Genomic DNA, 24,041 nt, shown 5'->3' on the forward strand with positions numbered 1-24,041 from the left:
TGTTTTATAAGGAAATATTTTTAAAGAAATCCTTTCATTATTTTGTGATTTAAACAATTTCTATAAACCTCTTTAGACATTTTTTTAAACTTAAATTTTTTTTATTATACCAGAAGTATCAAAAACTAGCAGTGACCTTCTCTTGACCCCGAGATGGCTGTTGACCAGTTCCCAAACTTGTCTTCTGAAACTCAGCTCCAACTTAGGGTTACTTCTGTACCCACAGAAACATTTTCCATTTTTCATGCACAATGGCATATTATGTCAAAATAATTTGTTCTGTCTTCCCCCTGAGACTTCATAGTTTCCAGAACAAGTTCTCCAAGGCACCAGGTGAATGAATATGAGATTGACTTCAGATGTTATTATAATAGTAATGATAATAACACAATATGGCTCAACAGGTAAAGAATCTACCTACAATGCAAGAGATGTAAGTTCATTCCCTGGGTCAGGAAGGTCCCTTGAAGAGGAACTGGCACCCCACTCCAGTATTCTTGCCTGGAAAATCCCATGGACAAAAGAGTCTGGCAGGCTACAGTCCATGGTGTTGAAAATAGTTGAACATGACTGAGCATGAGCACGGAATAGTTATATAATAGAAAGAGATGCATTTCAACAAAGTGCTGGGCATCATTCATTGCTTTCTCACACATTTTAATTGAGTCAGGCCTCCCCAAAAACCCTGTGAGATGAGAAATCAAGCCTTAATAACACAGCCAATTAACAGCAGAACCAGGATTCAAACCCTGACAATCCAGCTTCAAAGCTAGTGTCAACCACTCTACCAGCAGTTCTCAAGCTTTGGAGTGGTAACTCACTGGTAAAGAATCCACCTGTCAAGCAAGAGATATGGGTATGATCCCTGAGTCAGGAAGATCCCCTGGAGAAGGAAATGGCAACTTACTCCAGTATTCTTGCCTGGGAAATCCCACAGACCTTGGAACCTGACGAGATTCAGTTCATGGGGTCACAAAAGAATCGGAAATGACTTAACAACTAAACCACCACCAGAATCACCTGGAGAAATATTAATAAAGCACAATTTAACTAGGCCCCATTAACAGAGCTTCTAAATCAATGCATTCATACTATGTTCTGGTGTTATGAAAAATAGTGAAGCAAAAATTTGAAAGCTATTTCATATAATTCTCTGAGGGTGGTTTCATCTCATTAACTAGATAATGATCAGAAAATAAGTTTGTAGCTTTTTAACAGAATTCAGCTTTAAAGAGGACTTTGCAAAGATTGAGCTTTCATTTGTAGTCATTGGTCTTTTTCTCTGGAAGAGAGCACAGAATTTTGAGACCAATTGGGTTCAAGAACAAAAGCCTGCTGACAAGCTCTGCATTTGCACAACTTCGCAATGAGGAAATGAGTTTAGAGAAATAAATAACTGACTCAAGTTGCTGAGCCAGCAAACAACCCCTCCAGAGTGGCTGCCCTGAGAACAGGCTGAGCTCAGGACAGAACATTCTCCGATCAACTGTCTAGTCACACCATCACCAGCTCAGCACACTTCCCCACACCCAGTTCTTTCCAGCCTGGTTTATTCCTCTGTAAACAGAAAAGTCCTTTGCTGCCTGGCACTTGTGATGCTTGCAAATCTGATGGGTGGAACCCCTCTTGCAATGATCCACTTCTCCCACTACAACCATCTCTCCCCAACCCCACTCACCATTGGCAATATTTTTTTTTTCGAATAGAGTGTCTCCTTACCTAAGTCTGGATTTGTTTTGAACTTGATTCCAGTCTGGATTTGCTTCAAAATGTGAATGATTTCTCACCTGCATGCAATTTCAGATCCACACTCATGATATTTTTATCCTCATTTAGTAGAAAGAATAATGGATACTGAAATAGCCACTTTCTAATCCCTGAAACCTGTGAATATGAGTATGTTAGGTTATATGGCAAAGGCGGGGCTTCCCAGGTGGCACTAGTGGTAAAGAACCCGCCTGCCAGTGCAGGAGATGCAAGAGACAGGAGTTCAATCCTTGGGTTGGGAAGATCCAGGGAGGAAGAAATGGCAATGCATTCCAGTATTCTTGCCTGGAAAATTCCACGGACAGAGGAGCCTGGTGGGCTACCATCCTTGAGGCTGCAAAGCATCAGATGTGACTGAGCACATTATTTCAATTTAATTTTCATGGCAAAGGGGAATCAAAGTTGCCAATGGAATTAAGCTGCTAATCAGCTAACCCTGAGATGGAGAGACTGTCTTGGATTCTTTGGGTGGGCTCAACTACAAGAGTTCTTATAAATTGAAGACAGAGGCGAGACAAAGAGAACCAGAGACATCAGTGTGAGAAGCTGGTCTAATATTTCTGATGTTGAAGATGAAAGAAAAGGGCCATGAGCCAAGGAATGCAGGTGAGCTCCAGAAGCTGAGAAAAGAAATGGATTATTTCCTAGAGCTTCCAGAAGGAATGCAACCATGCTGACATTTTGATTTTAGCACAATGAAGCCCATTCTGTGGAGTATGGCCTCAAGAACTGTAAGATAACAAATTTAGGTTGTTTTAAGTCAGTTTTCCAGAAGTCATATATGGATGTGAGAGATAGACCATGAAGGCTGAGTGCCAAAGAGTTGATGTTTTCAAACTGTGGTGTTGGAGGAGACTCTTGAGAGTCCCTTGGACTGCAAGGAGATCAAACCTGTCAATCCTAAAGGAAATCAACCCTAAATATTCATTGGAAGCATTGATGCTGAATTTGAAGCTTCAGTACTTTGGCCACCTGATGCAAAGAGCCAACTCATTGGAAAAGACCCCAATGCTGGGAAAAATAGAGAGCAGGAGAATGGAGCAATAGAGGATAATATGGTTGGTTGGCATCACCAACTTAATGGGCATGAGCTTGAGCAAATTCTGGGAGAGAGTGAAGGACAGGGAAGCCTGGCATGCTGCTGTCCATGGGGTTGCAAAGAGTTGGACATGACTGAGCAACAGAGAGAGAAGGCAATGGCATCCCACTCCAGTACTGTTGCCTGGAAAATCCCATGGGCGGAGGAGCCTGGTAGGCTGCAGTCCATAGGGTCGTGAAGAGTCGGACATGACTAAGCGACTTCACTTCCACTTCTCACTTTCATGCATTGGAGAAGGAAATGGCAGCCCACTCCAGTGTTCTTGCCTGGAGAATCCCAGGGACGGGGGAGCCTGGTGGGCTGCCGTCCATGGGGTTGCACAGAGTCGGACACGACTGAAGCGACTTGGCAGCAGCAGCAGCAGCAGCAGCAGTAGAGCGACTGAACAACAACAAAGTCACCAAACTCATGAAAATGTGTTACAGTAGTGATGGGAAACTAATGCACTCTAAATCAAGATAATGGATCTGAGATTGAGAGAGTTTATAAAATTTGTCCAAGGTCATACAACCAGTAAATGATGAAACTAAAACCGAAACTCGAGCCTCTATATTCAGAGACCCTATTTCTGCTACTATGATAATTTGTAAAACAAATTCTAATCTCTTTTACATGATAGCTTTTCAAATATTTGTAAGTAGATACCATGTCTTCCCTTAGTCTTCCCTAGGAAAACCAAAAGTTTCTGTAAGCCTCAGGAGACAGTAGGAGGTACCGTGACCCTCCTGGAAAACATGGCGGCCAAGCTGAACAGGGTGCCAGCAAGGCTGCAGTGCCAGCTTTGTATGTCTCAATTCGTCCTTTGAAAAGCGGCATTGATAACTCATAAAATTTAAGCATTACTCTTTGAGTTAGAAAAATGAGGTGGTAGTTTTCTTTTATTGACAAATTGGCTGCGAACTTAATGTTCCTAAAAAATGAGTCATTTGAATTGGAACATTAATTTATTTGAGCAGCTGGGTCCACATGACTCTGAGAAAATGCCATTGCTCTGTCCCTACACAGATCATCCCCTAATAGTCCCAGCACCTGACTAGAGCAGTAATAGTTCAGGCTTCCTTCTTGCCCTCCCACCTGAAATCTCAGATGCTGGAGGTAATAACACCCTTTTAGAAGAGTGCATTTGAGAGTCCAACTTGCCACCTTTGCCCTGCTGCTACTGCTGCTGCTAAGTCGCTTCAGTCGTGTCCGACTCTGTGCGACCCCATAGACAGCAGCCCACTAGGCTCCTCTGTCCCTGGGATTCTCCAGGCAAGAATACTGGAGTGGGTTGCCATTTCCTTCTCCAATGCATGAAAGTAAAAAGTGAAAGTGAAGTCGCTCAGGCGTGCCCGACTCTTAGCGACCCCACGGACTGCAGCCTACCAGGCTCCTCCGTCCATGGGATTTTCCAGGCAAGAGTACTGGAGTGGGATGCCATTGCCTTCTCCGAACTTTGCCCCACCTGGAGACATTAAATTTTGCCTGCAACCGAGGTTCAATAGTTCCGCATGTTTATATTAGAGACAAAGTCTTCCCTGCCTCTGTAAGATCCATCCTATAAGAAAAAGTGGGAGGAGGATTGAGCCTTCAGCTCTGAAATAACCAACAGGGCCAATAAGAACTGAAAATACCTCACGGCTGGGGAAGCATAGATAAACGGACACACTCATTTCCCATAGAGGTGCTTAGCTTGAGTCCATGGGAGCCAAATGTAAAGTTCTGAACCAGCTGTTAAACACAGCCATTATTAAAAATTATATAAGTTTGCAACTTATATAAATCTATTAAACTATAAATCATATTAAAAAAAGGCAAGAAACACCCAAAGCTCATTTCTTCCTCATTATTTTACCACCTTTAACTCTTATCCCTTCTCTTCAGGTTATTTCTGCTGCTAGATCTATATGATTGAAAAACTATAGCAGTGTGCCACTGAATAGCTCTCTCAAATTCTGAGTTCAGCAATGTCACATTGATGGCTTTACAATCAGCCATGGTGGGTGGATTTATTCCACAGATGTCAGTAAATCCTGTGAATGAGGGCATCTATCTCACCCCTGGCTGAGTGTCAAACATTTACCAGCGCATCACTTCCCATCAGTACATCCTTCCACCCTGCACCACACAAAACACTGCAGCCCGCTCACCTAGTGAAGACATGAAGACATCAGCTACATCATTTCATCCAATAATTATAAAGGGCAAAGTAAACCTCTCTAGGATTTTTTTCTTTAAACTTTTTTTTTTTTTTGGCTTGGAAGGTTTATTCACACATTTATACATCATCTGTTTCCTCTTTAAATTTCAGAGTAACTTTGGATTATTATAACATGGAGTTAGCATTTAAGGTATGCTATCTCAGAAAGGAGAATGCTAGGAAATAATGAGAATTCTACAGTGTTGCTGGTGTTTCTTGGTCTGTGATGTATGGGACAGTATGGAAACCTCCTTGAGTATCCTCCTTTCTATATCACCTTTTATTTCTACAGTTCAGTTCAGTGCAGTTCAGTTCAGTTGCTCAGTCATGTCTGACTATTTCCTACCCCATGGACTGCAGCACACCAGGCCTCCCTGTCCATCACCAATTCCCAGAACTTACTCAAACTCATGTTCATTGAATCAGTGAAGCCATCCAACCATCTCATCCTCTGTCGTCCCCTTCTCCCATCTTCAATTTTTCCCAGCGTCAGGGTCTTTTCAAAGGAGTCAGTTCTTTGCATCAGGTGGCCAAAGGATTGGAGTTTCAGCTCTTGCATCAGTCCTTCCAGTGAATATTCAGGAATGATTTCCTTCACGATGGATTGGTTGGAGAGTCCAAGGGATTCTCAAGAGTCTTCTCCAACACCACAGTTCAAAAGCATCAATGCTTCGGTGCTTAGCTTTCTTGATAGTCCAACTCTCACATCCATACACGGCTACTGGAAAACCCAGAGCTTTGACTACATGGACCTTTGTCGGCAAAGTAATGTCTCTGCTTTTTAATATGCCGTCTAGGTTGGTCATAACTTTTCTTTCAAGGAGCAAGCATCTTTTAATTTCATGGCTGCAGTCACCATCTGCAATGATTTTGGAGCCCAAAAAAGTAAAGTCTGTCACTGTTTCCATTGCTTTCCCATCTATTTGCCATGAAGTGATGGGACCAGATGCCATGATCCTAGTTTTCCAAATGTTGAGCTTTAGACCAACTTTTTCATTCTCCTCTTTCACTTTCATCAGGAGGCTCTTTAGTTCTTCTTTGCTTTCTGCCATAAGTGTGGTGTCATCTGCATATCTGAGGTTATTGATATTTCTCCTGGCAATCTTGATTCCAGCTTGTGCTTCATCCAGCCCAGTGTTTCTCATGATGTACTCTGCATATAAGTTAAGTAAGCAGGGTGACAATGTACAGCCTTGACGTACTCCTTTCCCGATTTGGAACCAGTCTGTTGTTCCATGTCCAGTTCTAATTGTTGCTTCTTGATCTGCATACAGATTTCTGAGGTGGCAGGTCAGGTGATCCGGTAATCCCATCTCTTGAAGAATTTCCCACCATTTGTTGTGATCCACACAGTCAAAGGCTTTGGCATAGTCAATAAAGCAGAAGTAGATGTTTTTCTGGAACTCTCTTGCTTTTTTGATGATCCAACGGATGTTGGCAATTTGATCTCTGGTTCCTCTGCATTTTCTAAATCCAGCTTGAACATCTGGAAGTTCACAGTTCACGTACTGTTGAAGCCTGGCTTGGAGAATTTTGAGCATTACTTTGCTAGTGTGTGAGATGAGTGCAACTGTGTGGTAGTTTGAGCACTCTTTGCCATTGCCTTTCTTTGGGATTGGAATGAAAACTGACCTTTTCCAGTCCCATGACCACTGCCGAGTTTTCCAGATTTGCTGGCATATTGAGTGCAGCACTTTCACAGCATCATCTTTCAGGATTTGAAACAGCTCAACTGGAATTCCATCACCTCAACTAGCTTTGTTTGTAGTGATGCTTCCTAAGGCCCACTTGACTTCTTCAAAAGATGGGAATACCAGACCGCTTGACCTGCCACCTCAGAAATCTGTATGCAGATCAAGAAGCAACAATTAGAACTGGACATGGAACAACAGACTGGTTCCAAATCGGGAAAGGAGTACGTCAAGGCTGTACATTGTCACCCTGCTTACTTAACTTATATGCAGAGTACATCATGAGAAACACTGGGCTGGATGAAGCACAAGCTGGAATCAAGATTGCCAGGAGAAATATCAATAACCTCAGATATGCAGATGACACCACACTTATGGCAGAAAGCAAAGAAGAACTAAAGAGCCTCCTGATGAAAGTGAAAGAGGAGAATGAAAAAGTTGGTCTAAAGCTCAACATTTGGAAAACTAGGATCATGGCATCTGGTCCCATCACTTCATGGCAAATAGATGGGAAAGCAATGGAAACAGTGACAGATTTTACTTTTTTGGGCTCCAAAATCATTGCAGATGGTGACTGCAGCCATGAAATTAAAAGATGCTTGCTCCTTGAAAGAAAAGTTATGACCAACCTAGACGGCATATTAAAAAGCAGAGACATTACTTTGCCGACAAAGGTCCATGTAGTCAAAGCTCTGGGTTTTCCAGTAGCCGTGTATGGATGTGAGAGTTGGACTATCAAGAAAGCTAAGCACCGAAGCATTGATGCTTTTGAACTGTGGTGTTGGAGAAGACTCTTGAGAATCCCTTGGACTCTCCAACCAATCCATCGTGAAGGAAATCATTCCTGAATATTCACTGGAAGGACTGATGCAAGAGCTGAAACTCCAATCCTTTGGCCACCTGATGCGAAGAACTGACTCATTTGAAAAGACCCTGATGCTGGGAAAAATTGAAGGTGGGAGAAGGGGACGACAGGATGAGATGGTTGGATGGCTTCACTGATTCAATGAACATGAGTTTGAGTAAGTTCTGGGAATTGGTGATGGACAGGGAGGCCTGGTGTGCTGCAGTCTATGGGGTGGAAAATAGTCACACATGACTGAGCAACTGAACTGAACTGAAGGTGAAGGTCGTGAGATAAATCTTGATTATTGTTCTTAATAAGGGAGCTTTTTTCCCGATTTTGGAGCCAATCCCTGGTATTTTGTAATAGATTTGTTTTTTTGGGGGGGGAGGGGTTGTTTGTTTGTTTGTTTTGCTAATAAAACTTCTCCAAAGATTTGGCCCTCTAGTGCATTATGGAAACAGGATTCTTAGATGTCTGTCTCTCATAATAGCCTGGTAGTGCATTTCTATTAACCTCCAAGTTAATCCTTGTATATGGCATTCTACCTCCTTAAGAAACATTAGAGCACTTTAGAATTTCTGAGTCTTTTAACCATTTTTGTTTGCTTTTCCCACCATTTTGTTTTGTTATTTCCAAAACATTCTATACTTCCTGCCATTGCTATTAACCTAACACTCCTTTTTCTGCTCAGTTGACAAGTCCTGGTGAGTACAATGAATTCCACCTTCTCGTTGACTTTGGTTCCAGTGAAAGGTCCTTGGGAAAAAGGATCATTGGGCTTCCCAGGTGGCATTAGTGGTAAAGAATCCACCCGCCAGTGCAGGAGACCTAGGAGAAGTGGCTTTGATCCCTGGGTTGGGAAAATCCCCTGGAAAAGGAAATGGCACCCCACTCCAGGATTCTTGCCTGGAAAATTTCATGGACAGAGAAGCCTGGCCAGCTGCAGTCCATGGGGCAGAAAAGAGTTGATTGAGATTGATCACAAAGGGTCATTATTTTTAGGAGTGAGTTGGGATCTGTTTTGGTATATCCAGCTTAATACTTTTCTTTTCTTTTCTTTTGGAAGGTATGACTTGTCAACAAACAAGGTTAACTCTGACTTTTCTAGATGAGTTTCTAATCTATTTGTTCAGGGGATGGACTGGTCTTGGACAGAGGTTAGATAGTCATGAATTATTCCTTCTGACAAAAGAAGGAAACTAGCAGGATTTCAAGTATTACTATCAAGGAAGAAAATGAGTGAGGAAGAAAATGATAGAATTTCATGTGAGGTAAGCCTACCTGCTAAGAAATAAAGTGTCTTTTTAGTAGGCAACAATGATTGTATATCATGAGAAGGAAGGAGGACTTAGCAGTAGCCTTTACCAATTTCTTTCCTGGTGGCTCAGATGGTAAAAGCATCTGCCTACAGTGTGGGAGACCTGGGTTCAATCCTTGGGTTGGGAAGATCCCTTGGAGAAGGAAATGGCAATCCACTTCAGTACTCTTGCCTAGAAAATCCCATGGACGCAGAAGCCTGGTAGGCTACAGTACATGGAGTTGCAAAGAGTCGGATACAACTGAGTGACTTCACTTTTCTACCAATTTACCTGCAGTGACTATTAACCTACAATCAGGAAGTTGAACTTTTAACATAGGGTCAAGAGAAAAACTACAGCAAACTTTTCTCTGATAAATAACATGAAACTGAGTCAAAATGATAAGGGTTTGTCCAAATTGTTTATGCATGGTTATGTAGAAAGGCTTAAGATATTAAGCTGACCCAGGGTAAGAAGATGCCAAAAAACTAATCACTTTATTTTTCTAAAATTTATTTTATTGAAGTATACCAGCATCAGAGTCTTTTCCAATGAGTCAACCCTTCACATGAGGTGGCCAAAGTCCTGGAGCTTCAGTTTTAGCATCATTCCTTCCAAAGAAATCCCAGGGTTGATCTCCTTCAGAATGGACTGGTTGGATCTCCTTGCAGTCCAAGGGACTCAAGAGTCTTCTCCAACACCACAGTTCAAAAGCATCAATTCTTTGGCACTCAGCCTTCTTCACAGTCCAACTCTCACATCCATACATGACCACAGGAAAAACCATAGCCTTGACTAGACGGACCTTAGTTGGCAAATTAATGTCTCTGCTTTTGAATATACTGTCTATGTTGGTCATAAGGGGCAGGAGGAGAAGGGGACGACCGAGGATGAGATGGCTGGATGGCATCACGGACTCGATGGACATGAGTCTGAGTGAACTCCGGGAGATGGTGATGGACAGGGAGGCCTGGCGTGCTGCAATTCATGGGGTCGCAAAGAGTCGGACACAACTGAGCGACAGAACTGAACTGAACTGATACTTGATTTACAATGCTGTGTTAATTTCTGCAAAGCAATTGAGTTGTATACATATGTGTGTGTGTGTGTGTATATATATATGTATATACACACACATATATTCTTTTTCCTTTTGCTTTTCCATCATGGTTTACCACAGGATGTTGAATATAGTTCCCTATACGATTCAGTAGGACCTTGTTTACCCATCCTATATATAATAGTTTGCATCTGAAAAGCTAATTTTAAAATCACAAAATGCCAGCTCACACTTAAGTTCCAAGGCAGAGATTTTATTTCCAATAACTTGATTAAATCATAAAGAGATCTGGTGATTTTAGAACAGCTGGTAACTAACTGCCTGCAATAGCTATCACACCTCAGAAATCCTCTTAATTTACTCTGAATTAAGTCTGAATAATTGGCCTGGAAAATTTTTGAATGGTTTTTAGTTTGTCCAAAATGAGGGTAACTCAGTAAATCCACGTTTAGGATAGATCTTGTCATAGGTGATATATTTTGTTTTGACAAAATTGTAACATGCCTTCTAACTTAAAGCCCTTTCTGAGTTAAAACTCTTAAGAAGATTAATGAAGTTAATTAAGAGGGCTCAACTCATCTTCAGAATCTAATAAGAGGTCATCCACGTATTGAGTAATAGAATTGCAAGGAAAGTTAAGATCCAAAATGTCCTAGGCAGGGTCTTATAAAAAAAAGAAAATCAGGAGGGCACTTCATTAAATCACTGAAGCATAACTGTCAAGACATATTGCTGAGTTTTCCAGGAAAGGATGAGTAGGATTAAATATTTCAATCTAAACTAAGGAACTACTAAAGAAAGCAGATTTATACTCATAACACAGATTTATAAGTCTAAAATATGTAAACCCACGATAAAATAGCACTTGGGTTGAGTATCACAGGGAAGTAAGGAAAGGCTATTTTACGTATGACTCCAAGGTCCTAAGCATGTCTATATTCTCACCCACCGAATTTCAGGCTGCTATTGTGGCATCCAGCCGGTATTCAGGATGTGCTATGGCACCTTGGCATATTAAGTGTCTTGAGCTGAAAGAGTCTGAGAAAACAGCAGAAGCAAAAAGGTCACTCTGACCTCCCCTTCACTTGTCCTTCTCCCCTAAAAGCAAGATATAAATTTCCCTTATAAAAGGTACCCTCCCTGTACCAGGAAGAAGGAAGACATCTTGGGGAAAAAATCTGCACCAACAAACTTTGTTAAGCTAACCCTTATCTTCCTAGTTATCATTCATCATTTACTACATTTAACCCAAATCCCCTTGTCTTGTCAACTCTTCACAAATGAATTGTTTCTTTGTCTAAAAGCTATAAAAGCTTCCTGCACTAGTCAGCTCTCAGGCCTTCATTCGTTTGTTACAGGTACATGTAAAAATTTGATAAAATGTGTTAATCTGTCTTGTCAGTTTAATTTTCAGACCCAACCAAGGACCCTAATAGTGTTGAGAAAAACTTTCTTCTCCCACAGTCCATTATCAAAAATTTCTTTGCAAAACTGTCATTCAATAGTTAAAGAAATTTCAACCTGTGAATTTAAGAGTAGAGGGCTAAGTGGGTACTTGGTTCCCCCTGCAGAGCACTTTTGGGCTTCCCTGGTAGCTCAGATGGTAAAGAATCTGCCTGCAATGCAGGAGACCTGGGTTCCATCCCTGGGTTGGGAAGATCCCCTGGAGAAGGGAATGGCTACCCATTCCAGTCTTCTTGCCTGGAGAATTCCATGGGCAGCGGAGCCTGGTGGGCTACAGTCCATGGGGTCACAAAGAATCAAACATGACTGAGTGACTAACACACTCAGAGCATTTTTATTACCTCTTGAGAAACCTGTATGTAGGTCAGGAAACAAAAGTTAGAACTGGACTTGGAACAACAGACTGGTTCCAAATAGGAAAAGGAGTACATCAAGGCTGTATATTGTTACCCTGCTTATTTAGCTTATATGCAGAGTACATCATGAGAAATGCTGGGCTGGATGAAGCGCAAGCTGGAATCAAGATTGCTGGGAGAAATATCAATAACCTCAGATATGCAGATGACACCACCCTTCTGGCAGAAAGTGAAGAACTAAAGAGCCTCTTGATGAAAGTGAAAGAGGAGAGTGAAAAAGTTGGCTTAAAGTTCAACATTCAGAAAACTAAGATCATGGCATCCGGTCCCGTCACTTCATGGGAAATAGATGGGGAAACAGTGGAAACAGTGTCAGACTTTATTTTGGGGGGCTCCAAAATCACTGCAGATGGTGACTGCAGCCATGAAATTAAAAGATGCTTGCTCCTTGGAAGAAAAGTTATGACCAACCGAGACAACATATTAAAAAGGAGAGACATTACTTTGTCAACAAAGGTCTGTCTAGTCAAGGCTATGGTTTTTCCAGTAGTCATGTATGGATGTGAGAGTTGGACTATAAAGAAAGCTAAGTCCTGAAGAATTGATGCTTTTGAACTGTGGTGTTGGGGGAGACTCTTGAGAGTCCCTTGGACTGCAAGGAGATCCAACCAGTCCATCCTAAAGGAAATAAGTCCTGGATGTTCATTGGAAGGACTGATGTTGAAGCTGAAACTCCAATATTTTGGCCACTTGATGTGAAGAGCTGACTCATTTGAAAAAACCCTGATGTTGGGAAAGATTGAAGGCAGGAAGAGAAGGGGATGACAGAGGATGAGATGGTTAGATGGCATCACCGACTTAACGGACAATGGAGTTGGGACAATGGAGTCTGAGTGAACTCCGGGAGTTGGTGATGGAAAGGGAGGCCTGGTGTGCTGCAGTTCATGGGATCGCATCAGCGACTGAACTGAACTGAACTGAGCACTATCAAAAAGTTTATTCCTGAGACTTGGTGGTGGTGTGTGCTGAGTCACTTCAGTCATGTCCAACTCTTTGTGATCCCATGGACTGTAGCCCACTAAGCTCCTCTGTCCAAGGGATTCTTCAGGCAAGAATACTGGAGTGGGTTGCCATCTCCCCGGGAATCTTCCAAACGGAGGGATTGAACCTGTGTCTCCTCCATTGCAGGTAGATTCTTTACCACTGAGCTGGAGGGGCTTCCCTGGTGGTCCAGTGGTTAAAACTCCACCTTCCAACGCAGAGGGTGCCAGTTTGATCCCTGGTCTGGGAAATAAGGTCCTACAGGCTGCAGAGTGAGGCCAAAATTTTTTAAATAATAATAAAATTTAAAAATCTATTCCAATGACTTATTTGGACGCTTCTTCATGTTAATCAAAAAACACAGATGATTGAAATTTGCTCACTTTTTGTTCTAAGGTGCCTGTCTAATGAACAATTGTGTTCTTATCAGAAGCTCCCCACTATCATTCTGCTGGACCCCTGCTTCTGAGTTTATTCCACTATAATCCTAACCCATGCACTTATATTCCTAAGTGATGAGATTTCACCAGGAATAAATTAGAATTACAGTTCAGCTACTTCCTGATTCTTAACTTTCAGGAATGCTATGAGATAATAAATACTTGTTGTAATAAGCTTCTTCAGTTTTAGGATAATTTGATAATGAATGGAGTGATTATTCTTCTTTTCATTTGTTTAACGGGTCACATATTATATTTATACACAAAAGTATTATTGTATCTGTTTTATAACTTTTCATTTAAAGGCTAAAGCTGCAACAGTTATTTGTTTATTCATTAATTTTAATTTTTCCCAGGGTTAATTATGCCCTGGGTACCATGCTAAGTGTCTTACTCTGCGCAGCTTTGATGAAGAACTTAGAAAGATGTTAGATAAGGCATTTGGACCCACATGGAAACCACTTAATAAGAGTTAATTGGGCATTATTATCATTGTTGTTATGGATAGATCAATAAGTTTCTTGTTGGAAAGGACGTGGAAACAGTATGTACAAAGGACATAATGGATCTGGGGAGCACTTATTCATTTATTTAGCATTTTAATGTGTCAGGCACTATGCCAGTCATGGGCAGAATTATTCCACCAACACTGTTCTTATGGATCTTATCATCTAATGGAAGAGAGAAATACTAGATAAGTAAAGAGATAAGTATAAGCAGTAATAGGTACTACAAAGGAAGAAAGAAGGATGGAGAGGAAGAGGATGACAGGAGAAATCTACTTAAACAGGATTTAGGGAAGGCTTCTAGGAAAAATCAGTATTTAAGCTCAGATCTGATGAGTGAAAAACAGATTTACAAACATGGTGAAAAGCAAGGTCTAAGCCGTGGGACAGGACCGGTACATCTGAACTGCAGAGCATGTGCCAGGAACATTGAGATGTTAGGAAAATGTTGTTACAATGGATTGGTTATTTCAGTAACTTTTCTGGACAAATGATCTGAGCCGGGAAATGGTTCCTTATCCATATTGTTTGGTAATATTTCGTCGCATTGAAAGTGTTAGTTGCTCAGTTGTGTCGGACTCCTTGCGACCCCATTTATTGTAGCCCACCAGGCTCCTCTGTCCATGGGATTCTCCAGGTAAGAATACTGGAATGTGTTGCCATTTCCTTCTCCAGGGGGTCTTCTCGACCCAGGCATAAAACCCGGGTCTCCTGCATTGCAGGCAGATTCTTTACCATCTGAGCCACCAGCATTATTTGTCATCATTGCATTGTCTACCCATCACAATGCTTAATAAAGAATGCGTTGGAGCCACTGCAAACACATTCGGGGCTCCAAACAGGAAAGGGCAGGAGAGAATAGAGGTGCGAACCGCCAGCTGAGATCATCAGATGAGACCATTCAGAAAAAGGCACTGTATGTCTGCATGTCTGTTCTTGTCTTGGAACTAGGTTCGACTGCGCCGTTTTTCTGGATTCCGCATACATGCGTTAATATACCGTACTTGTTTTTTCTCTTTCTGACTTACTTCGCTCCGTATGACAGACTCTAGGAGAGAACAGATGTGTAGACACAGTGAGGGAAGGTGAGGGCGAAAAGAATTGGGAGATTAGGCTCGGCATATATAGACTATCATGTGGAAAATAGCGAGCTAGTGGGGGCTGCTGTGCAGGACAAGGAGCTCAGCTCAGTGTTCTGTGATGACCTGGAGGGGAGGGGTGGGGGGGGGGAGGGAAAGGAGGCTCAAGGGGGAAGGGGTACATGTACAATAGCTGATTCACTTTGCTGTGCAGCAGAAACTAGCACAACAATGCAAAGCAACGATACTCCATAAAAAAAGAGAGAAAGGCAACGTAAATTATATCCCTGTCATAACGAAATACGTGGCTATGTATTGTTGCCAGGCAGCAAGGAAACAGATATTACAGGATGGAAAACTAGAGACCCTTGTTGTGTTTTGGCTAACCATTAGATAAAACTGGCACTTGTGATAACGTAAAAGGCAAACCTATAGCTTTGGGGCAAGTAGTTAGAAAAAAGCAGAGTGGAACTTCCCTGGGGTCCAGAGGTTGAAAATCCACCTTGCAATGCAGGGGACAAGGGTTTGATCCCTGGTAAGGGAAGATCCCACATGCCGCAGGGCAAGTAAGCCTGGGTACCAGAACTACTGAGCCTATGCTCTGGAGGCCTCAAGCCATTAACTACTGAAGCCCTCGCATCACCACTAGGGTAGCCCCTGCTCTCCGCAACTAGAGAAACCCTGCATGCAGCAACAAAGATCCAGTATAGCCAGAAATCAATCAATCAATAAATATTTAAAGCAACAACAAAGTTAATTTTTAAAAGAAGAGTGATGATGTGCATTGACTGCTTTATTGCTGTTTTTTGGCAAGGAACTATGAAAAATAGTGAAACAAGAAAAACGACTTACAAGTAGGTAATTCAGCCTTGTTTTAGGAACTAAGACCATACCCTGCGGCCCAACCATTTCTATGCACCAAAAAGCAAATTATTATGCAGTCCCTCTAAAAGTCTCCACTGAGTATCCCAATATTACTGGCCAGACAACGGAAGTCAGCTGAGCAGAAGAGACCAGCTAAAGGGTGCTGCATTCTCACGTAAACCCGGTTTTCCAGACGGCTTCAAAGTGGCTGCCACTCAATTGAGGGATGGAGACATGGGTCAAGCACAGAAACTAGTAAATAAGATGCTGCTGCATTAAGAAGTATAACAAGAGTAGCTCTTCGGCTATGAATATTTTTGTGTGAACTAACAAAACTAAAAGCAAAAATACCAAAAACCATGTTTTGATGAAATTTCATCACCAATGTTGTAAGCACCCCTTCAGAGGCCACATGAAAACCCATTACCTAAAATTTGGTTTGAATGTTGAGACTAATAACCATACACACATCAAGAGGGAATGAAAAGGTTTATTATTCACATAATGAATGAGACTTTCTAGGAGAGTGGAGCAGTTCCCAAGCAGATCCAAAAATGACTTGACTGGGTTGGCTTTATTATTCTTAGGGTGTGGGGCAGGGAGAGGGCTCCTGCGAGCAGGCCAGGGCTTGTATGATTTGAACTTCCCACCGAGTCCAAAGGAGGGGGTACCCAGGCTCACTAATCAGCTTGCCCAGATATGGAGCAGAAGGGGAAAGGAAAAGGGGAGCAGAAAGGGAAAGGTGTTAGCATCCCAACATCAAAAACAGTCAGACTCCTTACTGCAGTCAATTAAACACCAACCCTATAAACTTGAAAAATCTATATCGGTTCAGTCTTTAAAGAAATCTAGGTCTACTCCACAAATCTGCACCAGCAGGTGGGGCCTGCAATAGCTGTGATGCCTCCCAAAATCTTCAGATGTGGCTATGGAGTCTGATGAGCAAGAATCCCCTAGAAGTCCAAGTAGAGAAAGGTCTAACCAAGGACTGTACATCTGCCAGGGCAGCAGATCTTTGTCATCCCTGCCCAGATTTTCATCGTAGCATGGGCCACTGACAGCTGCCCATCATTCCTGTCTTTAACTCTAGTATCATTCTTCCCTTTTCCTTTTTGCCTGGAGCTTTAATAGGACATATGTCCCTCTAGCTGGAGACAACGTGGCCCAGTCTTCCTTGAAGCAAGGTATACTTATGTAATCAGTATTCACGGATGGACTATGAGCAAAGTGATGGCTGGAACTTCCTAAAAAGGAAGTTTGGGTTGGCCAAAAGAGCTTGTACAGATTTCTCCAAAAGGTTAATACCTTATGAAAAAACCAGAATGAACTTTTGGTCAACCCAATAGCCAGCTCCCAAATTGCTCTCTTTTCACTGTCTGCAGAATGGATGAGTATCTTTGAGCTAGCTTTGACCACGGGATGAATAACACCTTTGGTAATGAGAGGACAAAGTAGACAAACTTGGGTTCCTGCATTACCTTAAGAAATAGACCTGACCTCCCTGACCTGGATGACTTCTCAATTACGTCTGGATTGCCATATGAGAAAGAAAGAAATTTCTGTCTTACGTGAGTCATCATATTTGGGGGTTTCTGCTCCAGCAGCTTATACCATTTCCTCATTTATATTTACAAAAAAGAGAGTTGAAATATTAAGAAGTTAAGCTTCTTTGTCTTCTGTGATCTTAAAAATGTTCCATTGAATTTTATCTTTAATGATAAGTATAAATAAAGTACTTCAAATTTAACTGGCTACAAGCAAGGAAGACTTTAAAACTATATGTGACCTCAGTAATTCAGCGTGCTTCTCCCTTTTTCCAAAAATCAACCTACAGAATATAACCAGGTATACTCTTTGAGCCTAAATAGAAGCATTTATTTAATATAAATGGATGAGTAAAAAACTGGTAAATAAAAACTCACATCAATATATATCAACTTCCCTTACCAACACGTATGTTCACGCACTGTTTTTATCAACTCCCTGTAATCAATTAATTACAGATTATTGGATTTAGATAAAATGGATAAAGAGACTTCGTCTACACAATACATCTCCCACAATGTAATGCAATGACGTTGACTTTCTCTGAGGCCCAGTTTCATGTTACTCTGTGCTTCAGAATCGTTCACTTTGTTGCTGAGACAACGGGGATGCTGCAACAGAAAACTGGGATTGAAGTCAAGGCACTGTAGCTGCCTCAAAGGATGTCATAAATAGTGTGTTCAAGGCTTTTTTCACAGTGAAATCTGTAACACTTGAAATGGAAGAAAAATATCTTACTCATCCAACACCCTAGTCTTCCACAGATGACAATGGTTCTTTCAGTTAGTCGAGTTTTAAATTTAAGAAAACATTGCTATGTGGACCCAAAGTCAGGAAATCATCAAGCCACTAGTATCTTTCTTAGAATGCTGAGCAAAATAATTGAGGGAAGCTTGTCCTTACATTCCAATTTGGCTTTATTCTAACAGAAACATGTCTGAAGAATATAAGAAGAAAGCAAATAGAGTGTATGTTGTCAGTTTTTCCTCAACCAAAAATTTGTACATCTCTTGTAAGCAAAGGTTTGATTCTACATGGTAAATAAATAGAGGAGATTAGATAGTCACTGAGATGTGATTGATATTTGGAATCTGAGTTTATGAACAGATGCAAAGAAGTATTGTCTCCTCCATGAACTTTTGATAAAGGCACAGAGAGCTCAGCAGCAGAGTGATGTGAGCTGGCTTGCATCTCCAGGCTTGTCTAGGCAAACATTAACAACTGCAGCAATATTCTCATTTTAAAACTGAAAACATCAAGGCAAGGACAAAGAAAATAAAATTAACTGATTTTGATCATTTTTTTCCTGACCTAAAAGAAAAATGAAAACAGCATTTAACTAAGCTGAAATGTGTCCTTCACATCATGTACATTCTACTGCAGAGAGACAAAAATCCATCAAAAACAACCTGAACAGATGAATAACGAGGCACAGTGCTCTTAGAGCTGGGACAGGCCTTGTTCAGAATCACCTCCGTAACTTAAAGAAATAATCTGGTGAGAAACAATGAAGTGTAGGGAGAATGTTTTCCTCTTTGAGGGTTCCTTGTTGGAGAGTCACAGAAGTGACTGGACACTGAGTCAACAATGCAGTTTTCCTTTTCAAATAGGAGTCTAAAGGTACTCTTTCATACTAGAGACTGGGGGTTACATTGTGAGGTCAAGATTTGTGCAGGAATCCCTGTGTCCAAGTAAAAGTTTCACCTAGCAAAATCAAATGAAACCCATAAGACCCTTTTTTAAAACCCTGGTGTTCAAAGCATAAAAAAGGAACTAGAAAAGAACACAGACCACTCTACTTTAATATTTTTAGGTAGCATAAATCATAATAGTTTGTATTCTACACTGTACAATTATATACTGTTACTTCCCCGAAGAAAATTAACTTCTATAGGATCTTCTGAAACAGATACTCCATACAGCTCAGAGCTTGACCCTGCAGCTATTGCTACGACACGTGGAAAACAATCGACGAGGTTCCAGGTCTTCCAGTTGTGCCTGCTTCCGCTGTCATTGAGGGGAAGCCTCTCGGAGACCTCTCACAGCCCCTTCCACCTCCTGGGCCGGGAAGCAGGCTCTGCAGGTAGCTGTGTGCAGACGAGAGCAGCTGCTGGGCTTCACTTCCCACGAGCCGACTCCCCTTAAGAGAACTTGCGCTTCTTCATCGCTTCTGCCTTGACTGCTAGGCTCTTGGCACAGATGGTCAGGACCACAATGAGAACACCCACCACGAACGTCACTAGGGGCCAAAGGAAGCAGTGCAGGAGGACTATCTCGTCATGCGTGCGATGCAGGAGCACGTCGTCTGGTCTGCAAGACAGTGGAGAAGAGGAAAGAAAGAGCAGTCAACTGCCTGGGCATGGCAGAACTCTTCACAAGCGGAGCTCAGCTTGCTTTCTAGCCCCAAGGGTATCACCATCCTGGAAAATGAAGACTCCACGCTGGCTATAAGTACTGTATTTTGTGCTTCAAATCCATTACAGAAAGGTCTGAGGTCCTGAATCAAGTAACTGGTGCATATTATTTATAATGCAATTTACATGTGAAATGTCAAAAGTGCAGCGATCTCTTTTTCTATTATTTTCCCCCATTCTTAGTTGCTTAACATATTCCATTTTCTCACTCATCCTTTAACGTCTGCTGACTCAGTCTAAAAGCTACTTATGAGCTGGCACTGTCAAACAAAACCAGACCCAAAGGAGGTTTTGCTTTTTACCCTTTCACACATTTTGCCCACCTCCCCAACGCTCCACCTCTGGCAACCACCAATCTCATCTCTAAATCTATAAACTTGGTTGTTTGTTGTTTTTGTTATTTATATGTGTTGACATATTTAGATATAATTCCACATGTAAGTAAAATCGTATGACACATATAAAGACATTTGGTTTTCTTTGACTTATTTCACTTAGCATAATACCCTCAAGGTCCATTCATGTTGTCTAAACAGGCAAGATTTTGTGTTTTTTTATGGTTGAATAGTGTTCCACTATATGTACTATATATATATATATAAAATCACATTTTCTTTAGCTCCTCCAATTGTTGGACACAGGCTGCTGCCATGTCTTGGCTATTGTAAGTAATGCTGTATTAAACATGCCAGGTACATACATCTTTTCAAATTAGTGTCTTCAATTTCATCAGATAAATACCCAGGAATGAAACTGTTGGATCATATGATAATTCTTTTTTTTTTCCTTTTTAAAAAAATTATTATTTTTTACTTTACAATATTCCAGAAAAATAAACAACCCAATCAAAAAATGGGCCAAAAAACTAAATAGACATTTCTCCAAAGAAGACATACAGATGGATAACAAACACATGAAAAGATGCTCAACATCACTCATTATCAGAGAAAATCAAAACCACAATGAGGTACCATTTCACACCAGTCAAAATGGCTGCAATCCTTGATAGTTCTAATTTTTATTTTTTGAGGAAATATTTCCATACTATTTCCATACTGTTTTCCATACTTCATACTGTTTCCATAGCAGTTGCACTAATTCACACTCCCCTCAACAGTACACAAACAGTTTTTGTTCCAATCCCAAAGAAGGGCAATGCCAAAGAGTGTTCAAACTACTGCACAACTGCACTCATCTCACATGCTAGCAAAGTAATGTTCAAAATTCTCCAAGCCAGGCTTCAGCAGTACGTGAACCTTTCCCTTCTCCACATCTTTACCAATACTTATTATTTTTGTCTCTTTGATTTATTCTGACAGGTATGAGGTGATATTTCATTGTGCTTTTGATTTGCATTTCCCTGATGATGAGTGATGTTGAGCATCTTTTCATGTACCTGCCAAATGATCTTAATTTACACAAAAAGTCAGCTAATAAAAAGGAACACATTTGAATCAGTTCTAATGAGGTGGATGAAACTGGATCTTGTTATATAGAGTGAAGTAAGTCAGAAAGAGAAAGACAAATACCATATGTGCTCAGTTACTTCAGTCATGTCCGACTCTTTGCAGTCGATGGACTGAACCCTTTGTCCATGGGGTTTTCCAGACAAGAATACTGGAGTGGGTTGCTGTACCCTCCTCCAGAGAAATACTGTATATTAACGTATATATATGGCATTTAGAAAGACAGTTATGACGATCTTATATGCAGGGCAGCAAAAGAGACACAGAAGTAAAGGACAGACTTTTGGACTCTGTGGGAGAAGGTGGGGGTGGGATGATTAGAGAGAATAGCACTGAGACATGTATATTACCATATGTAAAACAGATGGCCAGCGCAAGTTCGATGCATGAAGCAGAACACCCAAAGCCAGTGCTCTGGGACAACCCAGAGGAATAGGGTAGGGAGAGAGGTGGGAAGGGGGTTCAGGATGGGGGGACACAGGTGTACCCATGGCTGATTCATACTGATGAATGGCAAAAACCATCCCAATATTGTAAAGTAATTATCCTTCAATTAAAATAAATTAATTTTAAAAAAGAAACACTTGCGTAGGTGTGCTAGAATCAAAGATTAGAAGCAATAATTATGCATCAACACTCATACCCTCTAACGAAACCTTCACATAGATTTAAAAAAAGTCAACTAAAGTCACTATCTGAATTTACTCATGAAGACCTACGGTGTAGTCTTTGGGTCAGCTTCACCACAAACAAACAGTGAATAGTTGGATTTAATGCATTTTCCCATTTGAAACCACTGATCACTTTCTTGATAAATTTTGCAAAGTCTTAACAACATAGCTTAAAATGTGGGGGTTCTTTTTGCAATTCCAACATTGGTCTCATTCACATGAAGTAACAATATCTTCCACAAACCATGATATGTCATCTTCGGCCACTTAGAAAGAGATACTGGGAATTTTGCTTTCATACAAGAGGTTTACATTTTCAAGGTGTTGGGTTGACCAAAAAGTCCGTTCATATTTTTCCATAAAATGGTACAGAAATGCCTGAGGGAACTTTTTGGCCAACCCAATATTTCTATTTTGTCCACAGAAAAGTTTGTTCCATTATACTGGAGTAGCAATGCTTCCACTAGAAAATAAAATAATCCAGTAAAATCAGTCTAATTGCCCTCAAGAGCATCGGAGTCTTTAGAGTACAAAAGCAATGCATTTAACAGAAGAAGGCATTCCTGAGGCGCTCTCACTAATCACAGCTCTCATAATTCAAGACCTATTTTCCCAGAAGACTGACAAAGAATGCTGGGTATGTCTCTTCTGTCTACAGTGCAGTCATCATGTAGCATTAATAACACTGGTTTGGCAGATTGGCTTTGAAATTACATAATTCTTGCCCTTTTTGGGGAATAGTGTTTCAAATTCTATAAACAAAGTGAGATTTTTATTGACATTTGATTTCAATTAGAATTTGAACTAAGTGAATGCAGAGTCATTGTAACAATTCAGCAAAAATCATTCCAGCTTGCAGAAGTTACTCCTTTTTCTGAATTCTTGTACCAAAACATTGTCTTCAGGACTTGTGCTGCCATTCAGAGAAGTCGGCTCAGTATTGCGTGGCAGCATGGACAGGAGAGGAGTTTGGGAGAGGATGAATGCATGTGTATGTGTGGCTGAGTTCCCTTTGCTCTCCCCCTGAAACTATCAGGACATTGTTAATCTGCTATACTCCAACATAAAATAAACAGTTTTTTTAACAAAAGACTTCTGCTACCACTGACTTGTGATTTATATTAATGTGCATATCCTTTGCTCCTGTAAGACCCTTGACTGTGTCATTGTTATTCTGAACATAGAAGGTGCTTAGTTACAGCTTCCCACTGATCAGGGGAAAACCATCCCAATTGCAGTCTTGTTATCCATGCAAAATTTCAACAAACTTCAAGCCTTCAATGTAAAAAAGTAGAGACCTGGGCCCCAAAATAGGGTGCAACACAGTTCGAGTCATATTTTACAGTCTTTGAAATCCCACCTATAGCACTGCCATGGTTCTTTTTTCAGCTATGAGGGCTCACAGCTGTCAAACTCTCCATCTAAGTGTGTAAGGCAAGTGAAAGCTAAAGCTACCTTGGGATGACCCTCCTTCTTCCCTTCCTTCTTTCTGATTTATTTATGGCTGCATGGGTCTCGATTGCTGCATGGTGTGGCGAATTGGGGCTGCTCTCTAGTTGCAGTGTGCAGGCTTCTCATTGTGGTGGCTTCGCCTGTTGTCAAGCACAAGCTCTAGGCACACAGGCTTCAGTAACTGCAGCACATGGACCCAGCAGTTGTGGCACATGGGCTCCAGAGCAGGCAGGCTTCAACAGTTGTGGTGCATGGGCTTAATCGCTCTGCAGCATGTGGGATCTTCCCAGACAAGGGATTGAACCCATCCACATCCCCTGCACTGGCAGGCAGATTCTTAACCGCTGGACCACCAGAGAAGTCCCTTCCCTTCCTTCTTACCTTTACTCCTACCTACCTGCCTCCTTACTTTCCTTTCCCCTCTACTTCCCTCCCCTTCTTTCTTGGTTTGTTCTACTCATGCAGATTTGTACAAAGATGATCTAGAATTTTCATCAAAAGGTGAGTGTATAGTAATGTGAATGTACTTAACACCATAGACTATGTAATTATACATGGCTGAAATAGTTAAAAAAGGGGGAGGTTGGTGGAAGGGAACTTGGATTTTTAATGCTGTTTAATTAATTTGCATGTGATTTCCACAATTAATGTGTTTTGCAGCTAATTTTCTAGTAAACTAATCCAGTATCTCCTCTATGCTTTTTCTAGACATTATTCTTGAGGTTGAATCCTTTACCACAGCACAGGCGTCCGCTCCCCTTACCTGTAGTTTTGCTTTCCATAGTTTCAGTTACCTTGAATC

The 24,041-nt window shown here is 41.2% G+C and overlaps 1 protein-coding gene across 2 annotated transcripts in view; it reads right to left on the reverse strand.

The window, feature by feature from the left end:
* Positions 1-16,163: 16,163 nt before the first annotated feature.
* The window catches only part of KCNMB4 (potassium calcium-activated channel subfamily M regulatory beta subunit 4), a 76,798-nt gene continuing 68,920 nt past the window's right edge, over positions 16,164-24,041 (reverse strand). For both annotated transcript variants that reach the window (XM_004006463.6, XM_042246913.2), the window contains one exon: positions 16,164-19,546. In XM_004006463.6, coding sequence (XP_004006512.1) covers positions 19,378-19,546 — 169 coding nt within the window. In that variant the 3' untranslated portion in view covers positions 16,164-19,377. The remainder of the gene's footprint in view (positions 19,547-24,041) is intronic.

This window comes from Ovis aries, chromosome 3 (genome assembly GCF_016772045.2).
Source record: "Ovis aries strain OAR_USU_Benz2616 breed Rambouillet chromosome 3, ARS-UI_Ramb_v3.0, whole genome shotgun sequence".
Taxonomy (NCBI): Eukaryota; Metazoa; Chordata; class Mammalia; order Artiodactyla; family Bovidae; genus Ovis; species Ovis aries.